This window comes from Miscanthus floridulus, chromosome 18, assembly GCF_019320115.1.
Source record: "Miscanthus floridulus cultivar M001 chromosome 18, ASM1932011v1, whole genome shotgun sequence".
NCBI lineage: Eukaryota > Viridiplantae > Streptophyta > Magnoliopsida > Poales > Poaceae > Miscanthus > Miscanthus floridulus.
In genome coordinates, this window is record NC_089597.1 from 54,560,419 (window position 1) to 54,580,839 (window position 20,421).

Below are 20,421 nucleotides of genomic sequence, written 5' to 3' on the forward strand. Positions count from 1 at the left end.
CCGGCGGGCCTCTAGCACGGACGCAGATGCACGCGTACGAGTACATGCATGCAGACGCAGGCAGCGCAGACGCAGACGCAGAGGAGCCATTGATGGCGGCAGCCGGCAGTGCCTGCACTGCAAGACCTGGCTGGGGCTGGCTCTGTGTCCCGTGGGCGATCGTGCACGTAAAGTTGTGCCGTGATGCGCATCGATCGAGTGCACCGCGGCTCGGCCTGTCGCTACGCCACGGCGCTACGGGCTACGGAGAGGTCAGCGCGGCGCAGGCTGGCTGGCTGGCTGGCTGCCGTGAGTGTGTGGAAGTGGGACGCACACTTGCCGCACGGCTGCATCTGCCGCAGTGCCGCACGGCGCCCGCTGCCAGGCGGGGTGCAGTCGGTCCTCACTGCTCAGCGGCCCGGAGGACCCGGGACCAGGAGCGCGGAAGCGAGCGAGCATTCTCCGTTTTTACTGCTCCAGCCAGTTCGTTTTTACTGCTACTCTCTCTCTCTACTCGTCGTTTCCATCGCACTTATTGCAGCTCTGATCACGCCATCGCGTCACGCGAAAAAGGGGAGCGTGAACTACGCAAGCTAAACAAAGCAGCAAACACTCCTCTACCCTCTTCACTCCCTCGCTCTGCCGGCTGCCGCGCTCGGGCGCTCTGGATCTCTCTCCAACGTCAGCATAACTCGTACTAGAGGCGGACATTTCATTTCTCGAAGAGTTAAATCTTTTTAAATTTAACTGTAAATATAAAAGATAATATTAATATTTTTATTTTTTAAATAACTTTAACATAAAAATATTTTTTAATATTTAATCTAATAATATTTATAATAGATCATAAAATTTGTTATATTTTTATAAGTATTTTATCGATCTTTAAAATGTTTGACTCCTTAGAAAACAAAATATGTATTTATTTTGGAACAGAGAGTACACGATGTCCTAGCCAAAAATAGGTGTGTTCTACTCTATTTTTTCTTATTAATTTCTCTATCTAAATCTGTATCTGCATTCTAAGATAGATGATACTCCCTTCGTATCACAAATAGGGGATGTTATGGAGCCGAGCGGGTTTGCGGCAAAAGAAGACGTCCACACGCTGGAACTTGGTTTTGGACGCGATTGCCCCTGGGCCACGCGCGCCGCCCGTCCGCTCGCCTCCCTCGTCCACGCGCATGCCTCGATCGCGTCTCCTTGACTCGACTCCCACGCGCGCCGCCCGTCCGATCGCCCCGCTCGCCTCCCTCGGCACTCCTCGGCATGCGTCCTTAATTATTCGCGACTCGCCGTCCACAGCTCGCTCGCCGCGCGCGGAGTCCGCCGGCTAGAGTTTAGGGTCAACGTGCACGACTCGTCGCGGAGCACGCACGCTCGCCATCTCCCTCAGCGCGCTTCGCCATGGAACCCGGCGCGGTGGACGGCGGCGCGGTGGACGTCGTCCGCGCGGTGGACGGCGGCGCACGGGTGATGCTCGCCGTGGACATCTGGCCGGAGTCGGAGGAGGTCGCCGCGATGGACGTCGGGCTAGACTCGTAGGAGGACGTCGGGCTGGAGGTTGCCGTGGAGGAGGTCGGGCTAGACTCGCAGGAGCTCACCAACGCGGACTCCGTCGACCCGCTGCTGCTCAACGCCGAGGACTCCGTCGTCGCGCTGCAGGACTCCGTGGGCATGGTGCCGGAATCCTTGCCGCCGGGGGCGTTTGTATGCGGCCGGGGGCGAGTTCTATTTATAGAGAACAGCAAGTTCCTTCGGTGGAGTACAAGGTCATTCATAGTGTTCTTAGCAACAACAAGTAATACTAGGCATTTTTTATATAGAGAGAAAAAAATCAAGGCCATTCATAGTGATCCTTTATTACAACAAGTTCTACTGAAAGATAAACATCATGGCAAACCCATAGTACTATCCATGCTTACCAGCGAGGTTTTCTACATAATCGAAGTCGACCGCACCAAACTCGTCTAGTGGCAAGTTCAAATCGAATCCTATTAAAAAAAGAAGTACATGCTCATTCAGCAACAAGAGAAGAAGAACTGTGTTCTTAGAATGAGAAGATTGAAGGCTCGTTCAGTCGGACGTGTCACATGCAACAAACATAAAAGTTTGAAAAACATTGTTGCTTACCATTGTTGTTGTCGTCGTCATCTTATGCCTCATTGAGATCGAACCCAACGTCTTCTTCGTCATCTTCTGTTGCTAGGACATTGAGATCGAATGTTGGAATGTAATCAGACATTTGTCTCTAGAGTAGATGGGGAAGGAAAGGAAAGAAGAAGAAGAGGTGTTGAGAAGATGAAGAAACTAGGATAGAAGATGTTTTAATACTACTCCAGTTTGGAGTAGCGCTCACGGTTGCGTTGCTGCCGAAAATTTTGAAGTCACGCGCGCCAGCGAAACAACGAAACGAGTGAAACAAAGAAACCGCGCCGCGCAGCGCGCGCGAACGGCCAAACCCGCGCCGCGAACGCCATCTCCCTTAGAATCCGCACAGCTCCTTGCAAATCCATGCCGCGCGCTGCGCGTACGACCAAACCGCGCCGCGAACGCCCCACCCGCACAGCGCCATGCAAAGCCATGCAAAAATCATAGCAACAAAAACTACCGTGGCCGCCAGGGGTCGAACCGTGGACCTCTGGTCTCAGGCCGCGGAGCCTTGGCCAACCGAGCTACGATAGATTGCTATACAGGTAGCACCCTCTGCTGTATTTAATAAGGGCAAGACAGGAAAACTAATCCCTAATTAATCACCCCTTGGTAATCGTACTCATGTCCTAAACGTCCTCTATTTGTGATACGGAGGGAGTATCTGATATTATTTGTGGAAAACATAACTATCTAATAGATACTTTTATGACTAATGATAATCATTTAATATTATTAGTGGTGTATCATTGAAACTATTTAAAAATTATCTTTATAATAAAGACTATGATATTTAAATTTATAATACTAATGGATTGGATTTTTAAATATAACAAAAACTATTTAAAAAGGCTGAATGCTTTTCTGTATTTCTTCACATTAATTTCTCTATTTAAATCTATATCCGTATTTTAAGATAGATTATATATGATATTATAGCCATGGAAAACTTAACTATCCAATAGATACTTTTACGACTAATGATAATAATTTAATACTATTAGCGGTGTATCATTGAAACTATTTAAAACTTATCTCTATAATAAAGACCATGATATCTAAATTAATAATACTAATAGATTTAATTTTTTTAAAATATAATAAAAATTATTTTATAAACATGAATGTTTTCCTACCTTTTTTCTTATTTATTTCTCTATCTAAATCTTTATCCGTATTCTAAGATAGATGATATTTGATATTATATCCGTGGAAAACTTAACTATCTAATAGATACTTTTATGACTAATGATAATATTTAATATTATTAGTGGTGTATCATTGAAATTATTTAAATCTTATCTCTATAATAAAGACTATGATATTTAAATTAATAATACTAATGGATTGGATTTTTAAATATAACAAAAACTATTTAAAAAGTCGAATGCTTTTCTATCTTTCTTCTCATTAATTTGTCTATTTAAATCTATATCCGTATTTTAAGATAGATTATATATGATATTATATCCATGGAAAACTTAACTATCTAATAGATACTTTTACGACTAATGATAATAATTTAATACTATTAGCGGTGTATCATTGAAACTATTTAAAACTTATCTCTATAATAAAGACTATGATATCTAAATTAATAATACTAATAGATTTAATTTTTTTAAACTATAATAAAAATTATTTTAAAAACATGAATGTTTTCCTATCTTTTTTCTTATTTATTTCTCTATCTAAATCTTTATCTGTATTCTAAGATAGATGATATTTGATATTATATCCGTGGAAAACTTAGCTATGTAATATATACTTTTATGACTAATGATAATATTTAATATTATTAGTGGTGTATCATTGAAATAATTTAAATCTTATCTCTATAACAAAGACTATGATATTTAATTTAATAATACTAATGGATTGGATTTTTAAATATAATGAAAAATATTTTTAGTATATCTAGTTATATATTTTAATTAATATGTGTGGCAGAACTGTCTAAAATAACACATCTTTGGAGACGCTCGTTTTTTACTAGACACTAAGCACCCCGAAAGCAAGTTATATCGAACGGTTCCGTCGAGCACACCCTAAGCAAGAACTCGAACAATCCACATTTTTTCCTCTAAAATCCAATAATGAGAATGAGCTTACAATACTTAGTCCATTTCATACAACAAGAGTTCTTAGAAATACATTATTATAATACCAAGTTCAGAGTGTGAAATTTAAACAGCGGAATTACAATAAACATTTAACGATAAGATACAAGGATCCGTCTATGCCCACCAAAAGAATCCTCCACACAATAGCTACTCTTCAAGTTACACCTGCAATAGGAGTAAATAAATCTTGAGTACACAATATACTCGTAAGACTTACCCGACTAGTGAGAATAATTTCTCGACTCCAAAGTATATGATAAGCTTTATGGTTTGCAGGATTTTCTTTTTACAAAAAGTAATACTAGTAGTGAATCCTTATGTATGTGTTTTATTAGCAATAATGATTAGTTCATTAGCTAACCATTCTATATAAGCATCTGTTTTACTTTCAAGCAAGAGTTGAGCAATCAGATTTATTTCACCATCTTTTATCTTTTAGTTCTTACTACGGTGCTAGATCGTAGACAAGTCGTACTGTATTACACGGTGATTCGTGAATCAATATAGCCCAGCTGGGTATCCCAAAATACACGCCCTGCTTGTACCCCAGGCACAAGTAGGACCAACCCACCACTCTCCTATCAAGGGGTCCTAGTCCCCATCTAAACTTAGACTCTAAGCCCCCACACTTGAGTCTTGGACTCAGTGTGGTGCTTATACCTCTACCATCCCTGTCTTCAAGCAGTCAGTCCAAAAAGAGTCAGAATCCACGACAAGAGAGCAACGAGTCTTCCCACCCCCATAAGCAAGTATGTGCTCAGGTTCATAAGTCTATGACTTGACTAGAATCCAATACAGCGACCGGTCCTTAACCAACACGAATAGAGAAAACAGTATAACCAAGCTATGCTCCATTAACCGCGAGACACAACCTCTTACACTCACCAATACCCGTACCATATTCCTGCCCGATCTCTATTTCCTTTTTACCATTTTATCATGAGAGTGATAATAATAATCACCTATTATGATTAACGATAGGTTACTCATGCTACCGATAGCCTAAGCATAGCATCTACTCGACCTATACTAGTAGGACTCATAGGTAGGTTTATCTATGCATGTAATTTCAACAATAAGCCTATAATGTAGATGCACATCACATATATATATATATATCCAGTAATTATTCAAAATAAGGGTTATGCACCAGGGCTTGCCTTGGGTAGACACGATGTTAGCTCAGTCAGTCAGTGATGGCTCTAGGACCTCCTCCTACACGAGAATCTTCTCCTCGTACTCCTCGATGATTTCCTTGAACTCGAGATCTCTGATGGTCACGATCTCTGCCAACTCGTTCTCTACATGCATGCGATGATGATGCAACACTTAGCATTTTGGCAACAGCAACTCTTAAAATAAGAATACACATGCTAAGCTACTAAGCTAGCTCTAATGACTAAGATACTAAGCTAATCATTATCTCTATCAAATAGATTCCAAGCTCACCCTGCAAGTGCTTAATTTTTTTATAACCAACATCATGTCATTATTCATTTAGCTTTAATGGATATTTAGCTACTATTTTAAATAGTCTATTTTAGGGCTACAAAAATTACAGTGGGCACATAATAATACAATGAAGCTACTGTAAAAATTTTAGGGTTTTAAAAGCTACCACAAAAATTCCTACAATATTTAACCTAACAATATTAAGCACTCCCAAATAATTTAATAGCTCCTAGCATCAACAAGCATATATATGAAATAAATATACTAATAGATAGAACATAATTTTAGAAAATTAACAAAATTAGTTTTATAATTTTTAGATACCTACATGATTTTATATGATTTACCAAAGATCAGCTCAGAAATACAAATGAAAAGCTATTTCTATTCTCTATGAAAAAGCTAAACTGATTTCGGCCCAACGCTGCCCACGTGGTGCAACGCGCGCGCACACATGAGCACGCGGCGGCCCACAGGCGAGGTGAGGCCCACGCGCGGAGGTGGCCCGTGACGAGGAAGCCTGTGCGTGCTGGCACTCTTACAAAAACACTCTCGCGTTATCAGAAAATAGCACAAACACTACACGTACTATTTTTATAGACAACGACTTTGTAACGGAACCCTCGGATCTTTCTCCTCTTTACAACGGCAAGGTCTCTGGCCTCCCCCACACGCTCCATGCACGGCGAGCGGTGGCACTAGCGCTTGCGCCTACCACATGGGACCTACGCTGACCTATCTACGAGGCCGACGCTCACCTAGGGTTAGACGCGAATCGATGGGCGGTGGTGGCACGAATGAGAGTGAAGCAGAGCGGACTCTCCCCGGTGGTGGGCGACTTGCAACGGAGGCAACCGCGTTCTGGTGAGCCACATCGTTAACAGGACGGTAGAGATAGGGGATAAGCACCAGGGGCACATCGTGAAACAGGCCAAAGTGGTGGTTCGACCGGCGACTACCTGAGCAGTGCTAGCCACATGCGCGCGGCGAGCACGGCGACGAACCACGATGGACATGGCCACGTCAGCGGCAGTGGGGAGGCGGTAGCACTCCCACTAGCAGCTAGTGGTGTAGAGGAATTAGTGCAGGGGTGAAGTGGTGGAGGCTGGCCATGATGCGGGCGGCGATGGTTCATAATGGCACGGTGGCGGACAAAGCTCCAAAATTGGAGCTCGGTAGAGCCGCAATCAAAGCGGGGTAGGGTCAGCTGGAGAGGGGACGTGAAGGCAAAGATGCGAGCACGAGGAATTGATGAGAGGTGCTCGCTCTCGGGCTTACCGTGACGCGACACGACGGTGGCGAAAACAGAGGAAAAAGAGAGAGACGGCGTGGCAGGTGGGCTCAGCTCGTCCACGCCTTGATGGGACGCGAGCGGTGGGAACGGGAGGCCCATGTCTCGGCGCTATGGACAACGTGTGCACTTGTCCGACCGGCATGGCTTGCACGTCGCAGTGCCACAAAGGGCATGGTGACGGCGGCTCGCACATGTGCGCGTGGCTGAGGCGACATGCATAGGGCCGACAACAACGTAGAGATTAGGGATGAAAACGGATCGGATACGAACGGATATCACTTATATTATATTTGTTTTCATATTTCTGTTCGGATTCGGATTCGGACACGGATAGCGTTCGGATACATATACGAATACGGATTGACTCGATTATGAATACGAATAATGAGTATCGAATACGGTATGAATCGGATTCGGAGAAGGTCGGATACAAATATCTATTCAGATATTGAGTAAAAGCAGCATATATATATATATATATATATCATACGTGCGCAAACCATTACACCACTCTATGAGTCCATAATCCATCTAGATTAAGCCGAAATACTAAAGAGTAAAGCAACAAATAAGATAAAGATACAGGTACATCATACATCAAACATCATACAAGCACCAATCTTCGCGGCATGAGTAGAAATAGCCAAGCTCATGGCTTCATGGGTCTCATGGAGTCATGGTCATGGATTCAAGATCTACAATCCTTATATAGGCCATTTTTTTCATTTGAGAAAGTTTGAACAAAATGTAGTTCAAATTTCACAAGTGTGTGACATAGTTTTAGAAAGTCTGTATGAGATTCAAGAATTTGTGACTAGTGTTTGATAAAACTTTCTCAAATGGGAAAATAAGCTATGCAACAATTGTAGATCTTGCTGAGATGATCAAACTTGGTATTCAGAGTTTTTTCATCTGAGGTCATTTAGTGTCTCATTTGAGCAAGTTTGACCAAGTCAAATTTGGTCAAATGAAAAAACAACACTTTGACTCTAGTATTATGAACTCTAAATGACTTCAAATTGAAAAGTTTTGAATACCAAGTTTGTTCAACTCATCAAGATCTACAATTGTTGTTTTGGTCAACTTTCCATTTGAGATAGTTTGGACGGTTCAAATTTGTGATTTTTAAATTTCGATGCTTACAAACAAGTTTTCGGAACCCTAGATTGTCTCAAATTGAAAAGTTTTGAATACCAAGTTTGTTCAGCTCATCAATATCTACAATCCTTATATAGGCTATTTTTTCATTTGAGAAAGTTTGAATAAAATATAGTTCAAAATTTACAAGTGTGTGACATAGTTTCAGAAAGTCTATATGAGATTCAAGAATTTGTGACTAGTGTTTGATAAAAACTTTCTCAAATGGGAAAATGAGCTATGTAACAATTGTATATCTTGCTGAGACGATCAAACTTGGTATTCAGAGTTTTTTCATCTGAGGTCATTTAGTGTCTCATTTGAGCAAGTTTGACCAAGTCAAATTTGGTCAAATGAAAAAACAACACTTTGACTCTAGTATTATGAACTCTAAATGACTTCAAATTGAAAAGTTTTGAATACCAAGTTTGTTCAACTCATCAATATCTACAATTGTTGTTTTGGTCAACTTTCCATTTGAGATAGTTTGTACGGTTCAAATTTGTGATTTTTAAATTTTGATGTTTATAAACTAGTTTTCGGAACCCTAGATTGTCTCAAATTGAAAAGTTTTGAATACCAAGTTTGTTCAGCTCATCAAGATCTACAATCCTTATATAGGCTATTTTTTCATTTGAGAAAGTTTGAACAAAATGTAGTTCAAATTTCACAAATGTGTGACGTAGTTTTAGAAAGTCTATATGAGATTCAAGAATTTATGACTAGTGTTTGATAAAACTTTCTCAAATGGGAAAATGAGCTATGTAACAATTGTATATCTTGCTGAGATGATCAAACTTGGTATTCAGAGTTTTTTCATCTGAGGTCATTTAGTGTCTCATTTGAGCAAGTTTGACCAAGTCAAATTTGGTCAAATAAAAAAACAACACTTTGACTCTAGTATTATAAACTCTAAATGACTTCAAATTGAAATGTTTTGAATACCAAGTTTGTTCAACTCATCAAGATCTACAATTGTTGTTTTGGTCAACTTTCCATTTGAGATAGTTTGGACGGTTCAAATTTGTGATTTTTAAATTTTGACGTTTACAAACTAGTTTTCGGAACCCTAGATTGTCTCAAATTGAAAAGTTTTGAATACCAAGTTTGTTCAGCTCATCAAGATCTACAATCCCTATATAAGCTATTTTTTCATTTGAGAAAGTTTGAACAAAATATAGTTCAAATTTCACAAGTGTATGACATAGTTTTAGAAAGTCTATATGAGATTCAAGAATTTATGACTAGTGTTTGATAAAACTTTCTCAAATGGGAAAATGAGCTATGTAACAATTGTAGATCTTGCTGAGACGATCAAACTTGGTATTCAGAGTTTTTTCATCTGAGGTCATTTAGTGTCTCATTTGAGCAAGTTTGACCAAGTCAAATTTGGTCAAATGAAAAAACAACACTTTGACTCTAGTATTATGAACTCTAAATGACTTCAAATTGAAAAGTTTTGAATACCAAGTTTGTTCAACTCATCAAAATCTACAATTGTTGTTTTGGTCAACTTTCCATTTGAGATAGTTTGGATGGTTCAAATTTGTGATTTTTAAATTTCGATGTTTACAAACTAGTTTTCGGAACCCTAGATTGTCTCAAATTGAAATGTTTTGAATACCAAATTTGTTCATCTCATCAAGATCTACAATCCTTATATAGGCCATTTTTTCATTTGAGAAAGTTTGAATAAAATATAGTTCAAATTTCACAAGTGTGTGACATAGTTTCAGAAAGTCTATATGAGATTTAATAATTTGTGACTAGTGTTTGATAAAACTTTCTCAAATGGGAAAATGAGCTATATAACAATTGTAGATCTTGCTGAGGTGATCAAACTTGGTATTCAGAGTTTTTTCATCTGAGGTCATTTAGTGTCTCATTTGAGCAAGTTTTGACCAAGTCAAATTTGGTCAAATGAAAAAACAACACTTTGACTCTAGTATTATGAACTCTAAATGACTTCAAATTGAAAAGTTTTGAATACCAAGTTTGTTCAACTCATCAAGATCTACAATTGTTGTTTTGGTCAACTTTCCATTTGAGATAGTTTGAATGGTTCAAATTTATGATTTTTAAATTTTAACGCCTATAAACTAGTTTTCCATTTGAGAAAGTTTGGACGGTTTAAATTTTGAAGCACTAAATGATTTCAAACGAAAAAGTTGTAAACAACAAAGTTTCATAACTTTTTGAGATCTACAATTTTTATTTTGATCATTTCTCCATCCAAGGTCGTTTGAATAATATCCAGATAATATCCGTTTTTAAATATCCGGATATATCCGATACTTAACCGGATTATCCGATATCCGCCGGATATCGATGATATTACATCCGTATTTGATATCCGCCTAAGATATCCGTTTTAGTATCCGTATTCGAAAAAAATTACGGATATCCGAGTAACTATCCAGATAAGTGTTCATATTTATTCGGTCGAACGGACGGTCGAATAAATATCCGTACCATTTTCATCCATAGTAGAGATGTAGCGGACCGACGCAGATGCAACGACAATGCGACGGCAGCGGCAGTGGCAGCGTCGTGACACGAGGAGCATCGGTAGTGCGGACACGACGGCAGCGTAGCGTGGCCGCGGTGGCACCCAAGATGGCAGCGCGAGGTAGAGCAGCAGGACGTGGGGCCAACAGCTCGCTGCGGTCGGCCTCGGCTAAGCCCAGACGGCTCGACCGGCCAAGCGCGGCGGCACAGTTGACCGCGTGAGATGCGGCCATGTGCGTGGAGTGGGGAGGCCACGCGGTGACCGCACACCCGACGCCAACCAAATCGAGACAGTGACACGCACGAATTTTAAAGCGTTCAACACTACTAAACATTATCTTTAGGACCTAAACCATCTTCACCATGCACAAGATGGCACATGAGACTACTAAATCGAGCTATAACACTACAACACTCCTTAACCCAATCTCTCACAATAAATTACTAAATATAGTAGTGTCTAACTATTGCCAGACTTAAAAATTTCTAAGTTTTAAAGCTGAATTTGATTTTCATTTGCGATTTCTAAGCTAGTGAAAATATTAGCTAGTAATATCATTTTTCGACCGTAGGTATTTTATTGTCATATACAAAGTTTGTACTTCAAACTTTATTTAAGTATCACATACATGTTCCATAGCATTTTTGCTTAATAAAAAATAGTTTTAAACCCTTAGTGATATAACATGACTATCGAATCAACTTTCATTTCGCATTTCGCATTCTAGTTGATCGTTTCGAGTTACAGAAATTGATCTACACACTTTATCACATGCATTAACACATAAACATGATGCTCATAACATATTTTAGTAAATGATTTACGGTATAACACCGATGATGTTACAATGTGAGCAACGATATATTACATAGTTTTGTATAGCTACCGTTCAACCTTTAAAGTTGTGTCTATGATTATTCCTAACATTTTGAAAGTAGGCAGATTATCATTTGGAAAGTATTTGAAACTTGAGTAAAGTGCGCCAACATTCCCCAAACTAATTCGGATGTGTGGTTCCGATCTCGGTCACTAAAGTGGTGTTGTGTAAAGTTTTAGGGTGTCACATCGGATGTTAAATGAGGTGCCATATGGGGTGTTCGGATACTAATAAAAACAAATTACAGAATGCGTCAGTAAACCATGAAGCGAATTTATTAAGCCTAATTAACCCATCATTAACACATGTGTACTGTAGCACTTTATCGTCAAATCATGAACTAATTAGGCTTAAAAGACTCATCTCGTAAAGTAGTCGCAATCTGTATAATTAATTATTTTTTAGTCTATATTTAATACTCCATACATATGTCTAAATATTCAATGTGATAAGGTATAAAGTTTTAGAGAGAGACTAGACAAAGCCTAAATTTGCATCTTTATTTGGATCTCAGAGCTAGTTCAAATGAGTCTACACATGTACCTATATGCTAACAAGGCTTATATCTGTTCTATCTCCCTTCTCTCTCAAGCTCTCTCTCTCGCCTCTCTCTCCCCTAAGTTGAGTATTTGAGTATAAGCGTGGTGGCCGCTATCCTCTCTCTTCTCTCCCCCGAGTTGAGTGACAGCGACGGATGTGCGTCCACAAGCCAGCGACGCTCTGAAAGCATCTAGAGCTTTATTTGGGTTTTCCTTATAATTAATGGTAGCACATGTGAACTAATGTTTTCGTGTGAGATATAAAAGATTGAAAGGCACGGGTGTAGTACACATGGAGGCCTTAAGCTACTGAGGCCCGTTTAGATGCGATTTTTTTTGGCTTTTAGATACTGTAGCACTTTCGTTTGTATTTGGTAAAAATTGTTCAATTATGGACTATTTAGGTTTAAAAGATTCGTCTCGCCAATTACGGGCAAACTGTGCAATTAGTTATTCTTTTTACCTACATTTAATGCTCCATGCATATGCTGCAAGACTTGATGTGACGAGAAATCTTGAAAATTTTTGGATTTTGGGTGGGATCTAAACAGGGCCTGAGTATGACGGTGGAGATGGCAAGGTAGCATGTCGACTAATCCTTTCAATTTAAGACTTTAAACTCCTATCAGATTGATATACTTAATCTTTATTTGATATATCAAATTGTGTTCTTCATGTTTTTGTTTGCGTTCTCGATTCGTTTACAGGATAAGCAATTTCAACAAAGTCAATTGTGTTGTGCATGGTTGATAACTAATATCAATGGTGTAATGCATGGTTTTATGTGCCTGAATCGTACTCCCTCTGTTTTAAATTATTTGTCGTTTTTGGTTTCCGTGTCGCAAGTTTGACTTGACTTGTAGAAAATACGTGCAACATTTGAATCTCCAAATAAATTTATTAAAAACTAGATTAAAAGATCTTTCCAACAATACCAATTATGTACCATAAATATTAATATTTTTAATATATATTTTGTCAAAGTTGTTTCTTGTGAAACGAAAACGACAGATATTTTAGGACAGAGGGAGTACTCGATCCCCCTTCCCCCTCCCTCCAATCATATATATACTCTCTTTGTCTCAAAAAGAATGTAGCATAGTATCATGTTTTACCATCTTATAAGTTTGATAATTATAGATAAAAAAGTATAATATCAAAGAAATACCATTAGATTAAGTACAAAGTGTATTTTCATAACAAATTGATTTGGAGTCATAAACGCACTAGAAACTTGTCAAACGTGAAGCACTTTAGCTGACACGTAGCCCTTTTTAGAACAGAGCTAGTATAATACATGTAAAAAAATCTGGCGTTTCAAACAGGTCTTATCTTGTTCAAATATTAAACCACAAAAGTAAGTTTCCTTAGGGCGAGAGTACTCCCTCTGTTCAAAAAATACATTCAAGTTTTTAAAAATTCAAATAGTTTTATTAACTAAATCTATATGAAGAAACACTAACATTTATAATAACGAATAGGTGTCTTTAGATTCATTCATCCTGTTCGCTTGTTGGTTTCAACCAGTCCAAATCAGTCAACCAACAGTGTTTTCCTCTCATATAAAATCAGCACCAGCCAGTCCAAACCAGCCCAAAAACTAACCAGCGAACAGGTCGATTGTGGAATTTCTAAATTGGATTCAAATTTAAATTACGTTTTTTTTAGGAATGGGAGTACCTCCCGACCGTGTCTCACGTGTCACCCTGCTCCCCTTTGTCTTTGCTCACGTACCACTACCCCAGTCAAAGCGGGGCGGTATCCCCCTACCCCTCACATAGGAATAGGAGCGGACAACAATGGCTACCAGCCTACCACTGGCGGTCTGGCGCACACCATCACAGCACATCGAGCCATTACACTATTATTACAGTGTGCTCTCGCAGTCACCAGGCCCACCCTTTGGCTTGGCACTTCCTCTCCTTGTTCCTGCCGCTCCGCTCGGTCTCGGCTCCTCGACCTCGAGCGAAGCATTGCCAGCACTCACCGGGACTCGGCGCACACGCAACCACGCGCGTCGTCAGTCAGATGGACGCCCACCCTAAATTCTCAAAAAGTGCTACAGTACCTATCACATCGAATATTTATGGTTATAAAACATTAAATATAGACGAAAAAACTAATTACACAGTTTGGTGAGAAATTACGATAAAAACGTTTTGAACCTAATTAATCTATAATTAAACACTAATTAACAAATAAAAACGAAAATGCTACATTAACCCCAAATTCCAAACTTAAGCTAAACACGCGCGGAGTACAAAAGGCCCGCTGCTCTGTGCTCTCTGTCGCTGCCTGCCACCCTGCGTTTCTCTTCTCCATCGCAAAGTACTGATTGACGCCTGATCTCTGATGGACTGAATGATGGATTGGATGTGCGGATTGATGGATGAGCCGGCCTGACACCAAAATTGACGCGCCCTGATCGTATCTTTCCATCGATCCCTCTCCTCCTCGCTATACTAGGAGCTAGGCTCTGATGATCCTATCTTCAGTTTGCCCCCTATTCCCCTGCTTCCTTCCTTCCCCTTCAACCCCGGCAGCAGACGCGCATGCACGGCGTCGGTCTCGTCTCGCCTCGTCTCCGGTAGCCAAGCTTAGCTCACATCCGTCCGTCCACGGTGCACGGGCGCAGCAGGCCGTCCTCCTCGTCGCCGCCGTTCTGATCCCTGCCTTTGCCGGCGTGCCCGATGAATCAACACCAGCCATCTCACGTCTTCAGGTAAGCAAGCCGCAGGGCACAAGGCAACACGTGGTGCCACGCGCGCAGCACCAACAGTGCCTCCCTCCCTCCTTGTGTCGCTTGCGGCGCGCGAGCGTTTGTCTCCCTCTCCCTTTGGACCGGCGCGTCCGTCCGGCTCGCTAACGTGTTGTTGCCTTGCGCGGCCCCCCTCGTGCCGTGCGGCGCGGTGGTTGCATTTGCATTCGCATCGCAGCTGTTGGGTGGAGCAGGGTCCCGGCGGGTACCGCCACGTCGGGGACGGCGCCACCATCCTCCTCCCCGAGCTCCAGCGCAGTAACGCCCTGCCTTGTTCATTTGTTTCCTTCCCTTTTCTTGGATGCGCATGCGCGCGCACTGGTTGTTCTCTCTTCTCATGGCTGGCTGTTGCACGCGCATCGCGGGATTAATGTGATGTGAAGGCCCCAAACCCAGCTCCAAGTCCTCCAGCAGCCTCAGCGCCGCCGCCACCTTCGTGCCGCCGCTCGCCGCCGCGGTGAGTTCACTGAGCTTTTGTTGCATGCCCAAGACGATTCGTTCTCGCGCGGCTTCTCTTGATTGTGAATGAATGATGGAGGCTCTTTTTGTCTCTGTGCAGCATGGAGGAGTAGCGGTCCCGTTTGGCATGGCGCCGCCGGGGGTGGCGACGACGGCGGACGACGCCCGGTTCTGCATGCCGTGGGCGGCCGCGGCGCACTTCGAGAACTGGGGCGACTCCGGCATCGTCGTCACGAGCCCGCTCGCCGAGACGGCTTCCACCGACGTCGACGACGTCAGCGGTGGCAACCACCACGACGCACGGATGGTCTGCTCTGCTCGTCTCTACTCAGCTTCGATCCTGATTCCCGCAGTATGCCTGCCATGAACTCCACCTTATTATATGCTGTGACATGTGATTGCGCCGCCGTTCGTAGGGTGGAGCCATCACGCAGAGCGTCGATGGACACGAGTACGACAACTCGTTGCCGGTGTGCATGGTAGAATCGAGGGATCACAAGGTGCGCTATGTCATGTCATGTCTTGTGAACACAATTCGCTGGGTAGTTTCTAGTCTGAGGCGTTGGTCATCTGTGAGAGGAAAACACTGGTGGTTGGCCCTGGCTGGACAAGTGAACAGGCTGAATGTGGAAAAATTAGAAGCAATATAGGAGTAGCAAATGTGATTGTGGTTTGTGCTGTGTCATGGCAGGCGCAGAGGAGGCTTGCGCAAAACCGCGAGGCAGCCCGGAAAAGCCGGATGAGGAAGAAGGTGATCATCCCTTACGGGAAGCTTGTGTACATTTTGATTTTGTTATGCATGGCATTCCATCCTGTGTTCTTGCTAACTAAATAGTGGTAACCACTGACCAATACATGCCTGCCAAATAAAAAAAAGTACCATTCTAGTTATTTTCCCTGATGCATATCAGATAATTCAAGTTCAACAATGCATGTGTCTGTTCTAATCTACAATGGAGGCATGCTGCCTTGGCTTACTGAGTTTTGTCTATAGTTTCTGTATCATGTTAGCCACTTGCAAGATTGTTCAAGCACTGTGCAACTTTGTTCTGTAGGCATACATTGTGGAGCTGGAGAACAGCCGGTCCAAGCTGGCTCACCTTGAGCAGGAGCTTCAGAGGGCAAGGCAGCAGGTGAAATCCTTATCTGTTTTTTTTAAGAAAAATGTATATTTTGTCGCTGATTGTATATGGGCTTTGGTATAACTATAATGCAGGGGATGTTCATTGCAAGTGGACGCTCCGGCGATCATGGAGGCTCCACTGGAGGCAATGATCTTTTACATTGCTCAGCTCTTGTCATTTATACATAGCAATTCTGAATTCTGATCCTGTGCAAAGTCTAAGGGGGTGTTTGGTTCCTACAGGAAAATTTTAGTCCCTGTCCCATCGGATGTTTGGACACATGCATGAAGTATTAAATATAGACGAAAAAAATAACTAATTGCACAGATTGTGGCTAATTTGCGAGACGAATTTTTTAAGCCTAATTAGTCTATGATTTGACAATGTGGTGCTATAGTAAATATGTGCTAATGACGGATTAATTAGGCTTAATAAATTCGTCTCGTAAATTAGTCTCCATCTATGTAATTAGTTTTATAATTAACTCATATTTAGTTCTCCTAAATAGCATTTAAACGTCCGATGTGACATGGACTAAAATTTAGTCCATAAAACCAAACACCCCTAACTAATCTGTGTCACCTGTTGCATGCAGGCGCGTTGGCATTCGATCTGGAGTACGCGCGGTGGCTGGACGAGCACCAGCACCACATGAACGACCTCCGGGTGGCCCTGAGCGCGCAGATCGGCGATGACGACCTGGGCGTGCTGGTGGACGGCGTGATGCTGCACTACGACGAGATGTTCCGTCTCAAGGGCGTGGCCACCAGGACGGACGTGTTCCACGTGCTGTCGGGCATGTGGATGAGCCCCGCGGAGCGGTTCTTCATGTGGCTGGGCGGGTTCCGGTCGTCGGAGCTGCTCAAGGTGGTGGCGCGGCAGGTGGAGCCGCAGCTGACGGAGCAGCAGCTGGTGGGCATCTGCAGCCTGCAGCAGTCGCTGCAGCAGGCCGAGGACGCGCTGTCGCAGGGGATGGAGGCCCTGCAGCAGGCGCTTGGGGACACGCTCGCCGCCGCCGCCCCGGCGCTCGGCCCGTCCGCGTCCGCCGCCGACAGCGTCACTAACTACATGGGCCAGATGGCCGTCGCCATGAGCAAGCTCGCCACCGTGGAGAACTTCCTCCGCCAGGCGGACCTGCTGCGGCAGCAGACGCTCAAGCAGGTGCACCGGATCCTGACCACGCGCCAGGCCGCGCGCGCGCTGCTCGTCGTCAGCGACTACTTCTCGCGGCTCCGAGCGCTGAGCTCCCTGTGGCTGACGCGCCCGACGGATTGATTCGTAGTAGCCAGGTGTGGCGTGTCAGTGTCATCATATGAACCGTAGATTGCGCTGACACACTAATGGCGTCCGTCGTGAGATGTAACCATGCGGATTCATCTGAAATCAATCAGAAACGGCGAAGTAAGCTAGTACATGTAATCGTCACTTTGGCGGTGTTTTTGCTAGTAGCTGTTGGAGACTTGGGAGTACAGCAGCTTCTCGGCTAGTGTAGTGTTACGTTCCGGCTTCTGAACTTGAAGGAAAACTTGACTTGTGCAACCTTTCGTCCATTTCGTTTCTGAGTTCACTATTTGCCAGGGCGCGATTCCGATCGCGAAGGAGCTCCATGTACATGGCGAGGCTTTGCCCACGGCTGCAGGAGCCTGCGGTCTGCAGATGCCCTCGTCATGGCCGGCGATGGCCGCCGGGTCCCGCCGGCCGTTCGCGCGCGGCGGGAGCAGGTGTAGGAAATTCGCGTGGGGCGGAGGCAGGCGGCGGGCTTACCGGCGCTGGATGTGCGCACTGCGCAGAGCCGCAGAGGCCACGCCCGGCTGCGTGCCGGCCGCGCGCCGCGGAATGACGGAATCAGGCCCGTGCCGACGCGGGCACACGGCTGGGTCCGCGGCAATCATGCGCCTTGCGCGCCCAGCGCGCCGACTTCCGTGCCGTGCCGCGGGGGACTGATCGCGCCCAGCGTGCCCACTGCCACTGGATACCGTGGGTGACACTAGCCTGACTGGTGTGGGCGCTCGTGGGCCGTGGTACCAAATAGTGGCCCACGAAGAAAAGAATAGAGTTGATACTTTGTTAAGTTGCACGTGATGCTAAACGACATATACATGATCCTTGATCCGGACGAATTCGGGCCTCGGAAATCTTTGAAACGGAGGCAATTACGGTAAGGGGCTGTTTGGATTTTTTTTAAAATTAAAATCTACTTAATTTAGGCTATTTGGTTTGGAATTTGACATTCCAGCATTTGCCAGAGTTTATATATAAGGCTATCTCAAATTCATGAGGTAGAAGATGGAAATTGATTCTATCATCATTCTATGTTTCTACTTTGTAATTTATAACATATTCTTCAACTCGCCCCCCTACGGTAGAAATGCAACACATAGGTATATCCCTCGTATAATGAATACTAATATACAGATATAATCCATATACAACCATATTATCTTAATTATTATGTGTCTAAACTATAATTATCAAAATGAATTCAATTCCAAGGATCCAAACGGGACAACTAATTTCCAATGTTGACTATTTATGTTTAGTAAGTACTCCCTCTATAAACTTTCTCTACGAGATCTTATTAATAGTTGTAGCATCAAAGTCGTTAAGAAATTGTTTTGAATACAAATCCAATGGTAAGAAGTCTATGGCATACTAGTTCATCAACCTTATTTGCTCATGCTCGAGTGACAGATTTAAGTGACACACATTAAAAGGTTCATGAAGGAATTTGATGTGAGCTAATCAAAAATTGTTTTTTTCTTTTCATATATATATACCATGCATGTAAGTTTTATCCAGTTTGATAAACTTTATTTACTACTTACTTTGTATTATTTTCCATTCCATTCATATTTTTCCCATTTTCGCGGCACTTATATGTGTCATTTTGACATGTGTTTAGCACAAAACTTAGCACGGATTTTGTTGGGTCTTGCAATAAACTATTGCATCTATCAAGACTTCATTAATCTAGACTTTGGCTCCACAAATTAAGTCTAGATGTTTAAACTCGTAAGAAAAGTTCCTCCTCCGCATGTTATGTCGAGCGGTGTGTTGGATGTATAGACGGTACGATGACGGAGCCGGAATAAACACAAATGGCAAGGTGGCGTCGTAATTACTCGTGGTCTATCCGAGGCATCATGCTCACGCGAGACGGAGTCGATATAAGAAGGAGCACCTCAGGCGATAGGGACTATTGGATTTATTATTATTTTTTTGCTTAAACAATGGAGACTTTTGGACGGGGGAGTTTGTCTCAAGTATTTTGTATCAAAGCAAACACAGGTAGAGCCCGTTTGAATCCCTAGGAACTAGTTAGGTGCTAAAAGTTTGTTGAAAATATGTTTGAATCCTCAACTAATAAGCTCAGCTAATATCTTACCTACCACCTAGCTATCAATTAGCTATTAATAAATTTTTCATTCTAACATAACTAACAGTTAGCTAACAATTACAAAGTACTCCATCAATTTCAAATTATAAAACATTCAAATGTTTTTTTAGAGTCAAAGCATCTAAAGTTTGACCAAAATCATAGAGAGAATTACAAAGATTTATGACATCAAATATGAAATATATAGTTAATGAACACCAGCCGTCGCCATGAGCAAGCTCGCCACCGTGGAGAACTTCCTCCGCCAGGCGGACCTGCTGCGGCAGCAGACGCTCAAGCAGGTGCACCGGATCCTGACCACACGCCAGGCCGCGCGCGCGCTGCTCGTCGTCAGCGACTACTTCTCGCGGCTCCGAGCGCTGAGCTCCCTGTGGCTGACGCGCCCGACGGATTGATTCGTAGTAGCCAGGTGTGGCGTGTCAGTGTCATCATATGAACCGTAGATTGCGCTGACACACTAATGGCGTCCGTCGTGAGATGTAACCATGCGGATTCATCTGAAATCAATCAGAAACGGCGAAGTAAGCTAGGACATGTAATCGTCACTTTGGCGGTGTTTTTGCTAGTAGCTGTTGGAGACTTGGGACTAGAGCAGCTTCTCGGCTAGTGTAGTGTTACGATC

At 42.9% G+C, this 20,421-nt stretch overlaps 2 protein-coding genes across 2 annotated transcripts; one reads left to right on the forward strand and one right to left on the reverse strand.

Moving 5' to 3' along the window:
* Positions 1 to 1,325: 1,325 nt before the first annotated feature.
* On the reverse strand, positions 1,326 to 1,658 carry LOC136523864 (cold shock-induced protein TIR2-like). The gene has a single exon (XM_066517402.1). The coding sequence runs from the start codon at positions 1,656 to 1,658 to the stop codon at positions 1,326 to 1,328; it is 333 nt and encodes a 110-aa protein (XP_066373499.1).
* Positions 1,659 to 14,686: 13,028 nt separating this feature from the next.
* LOC136520865 (transcription factor TGAL3-like) lies at positions 14,687 to 17,910 on the forward strand. Its single transcript, XM_066514538.1, has 9 exons — positions 14,687 to 14,783; positions 14,998 to 15,077; positions 15,203 to 15,276; positions 15,379 to 15,585; positions 15,695 to 15,778; positions 15,970 to 16,029; positions 16,334 to 16,411; positions 16,495 to 16,546; positions 16,998 to 17,910. Exons 1-9 carry the CDS (start codon positions 14,752 to 14,754, stop codon positions 17,675 to 17,677), a joined length of 1,347 nt encoding a protein of 448 aa, XP_066370635.1. The 5' UTR covers positions 14,687 to 14,751; the 3' UTR covers positions 17,678 to 17,910.
* Positions 17,911 to 20,421: the final 2,511 nt, after the last annotated feature.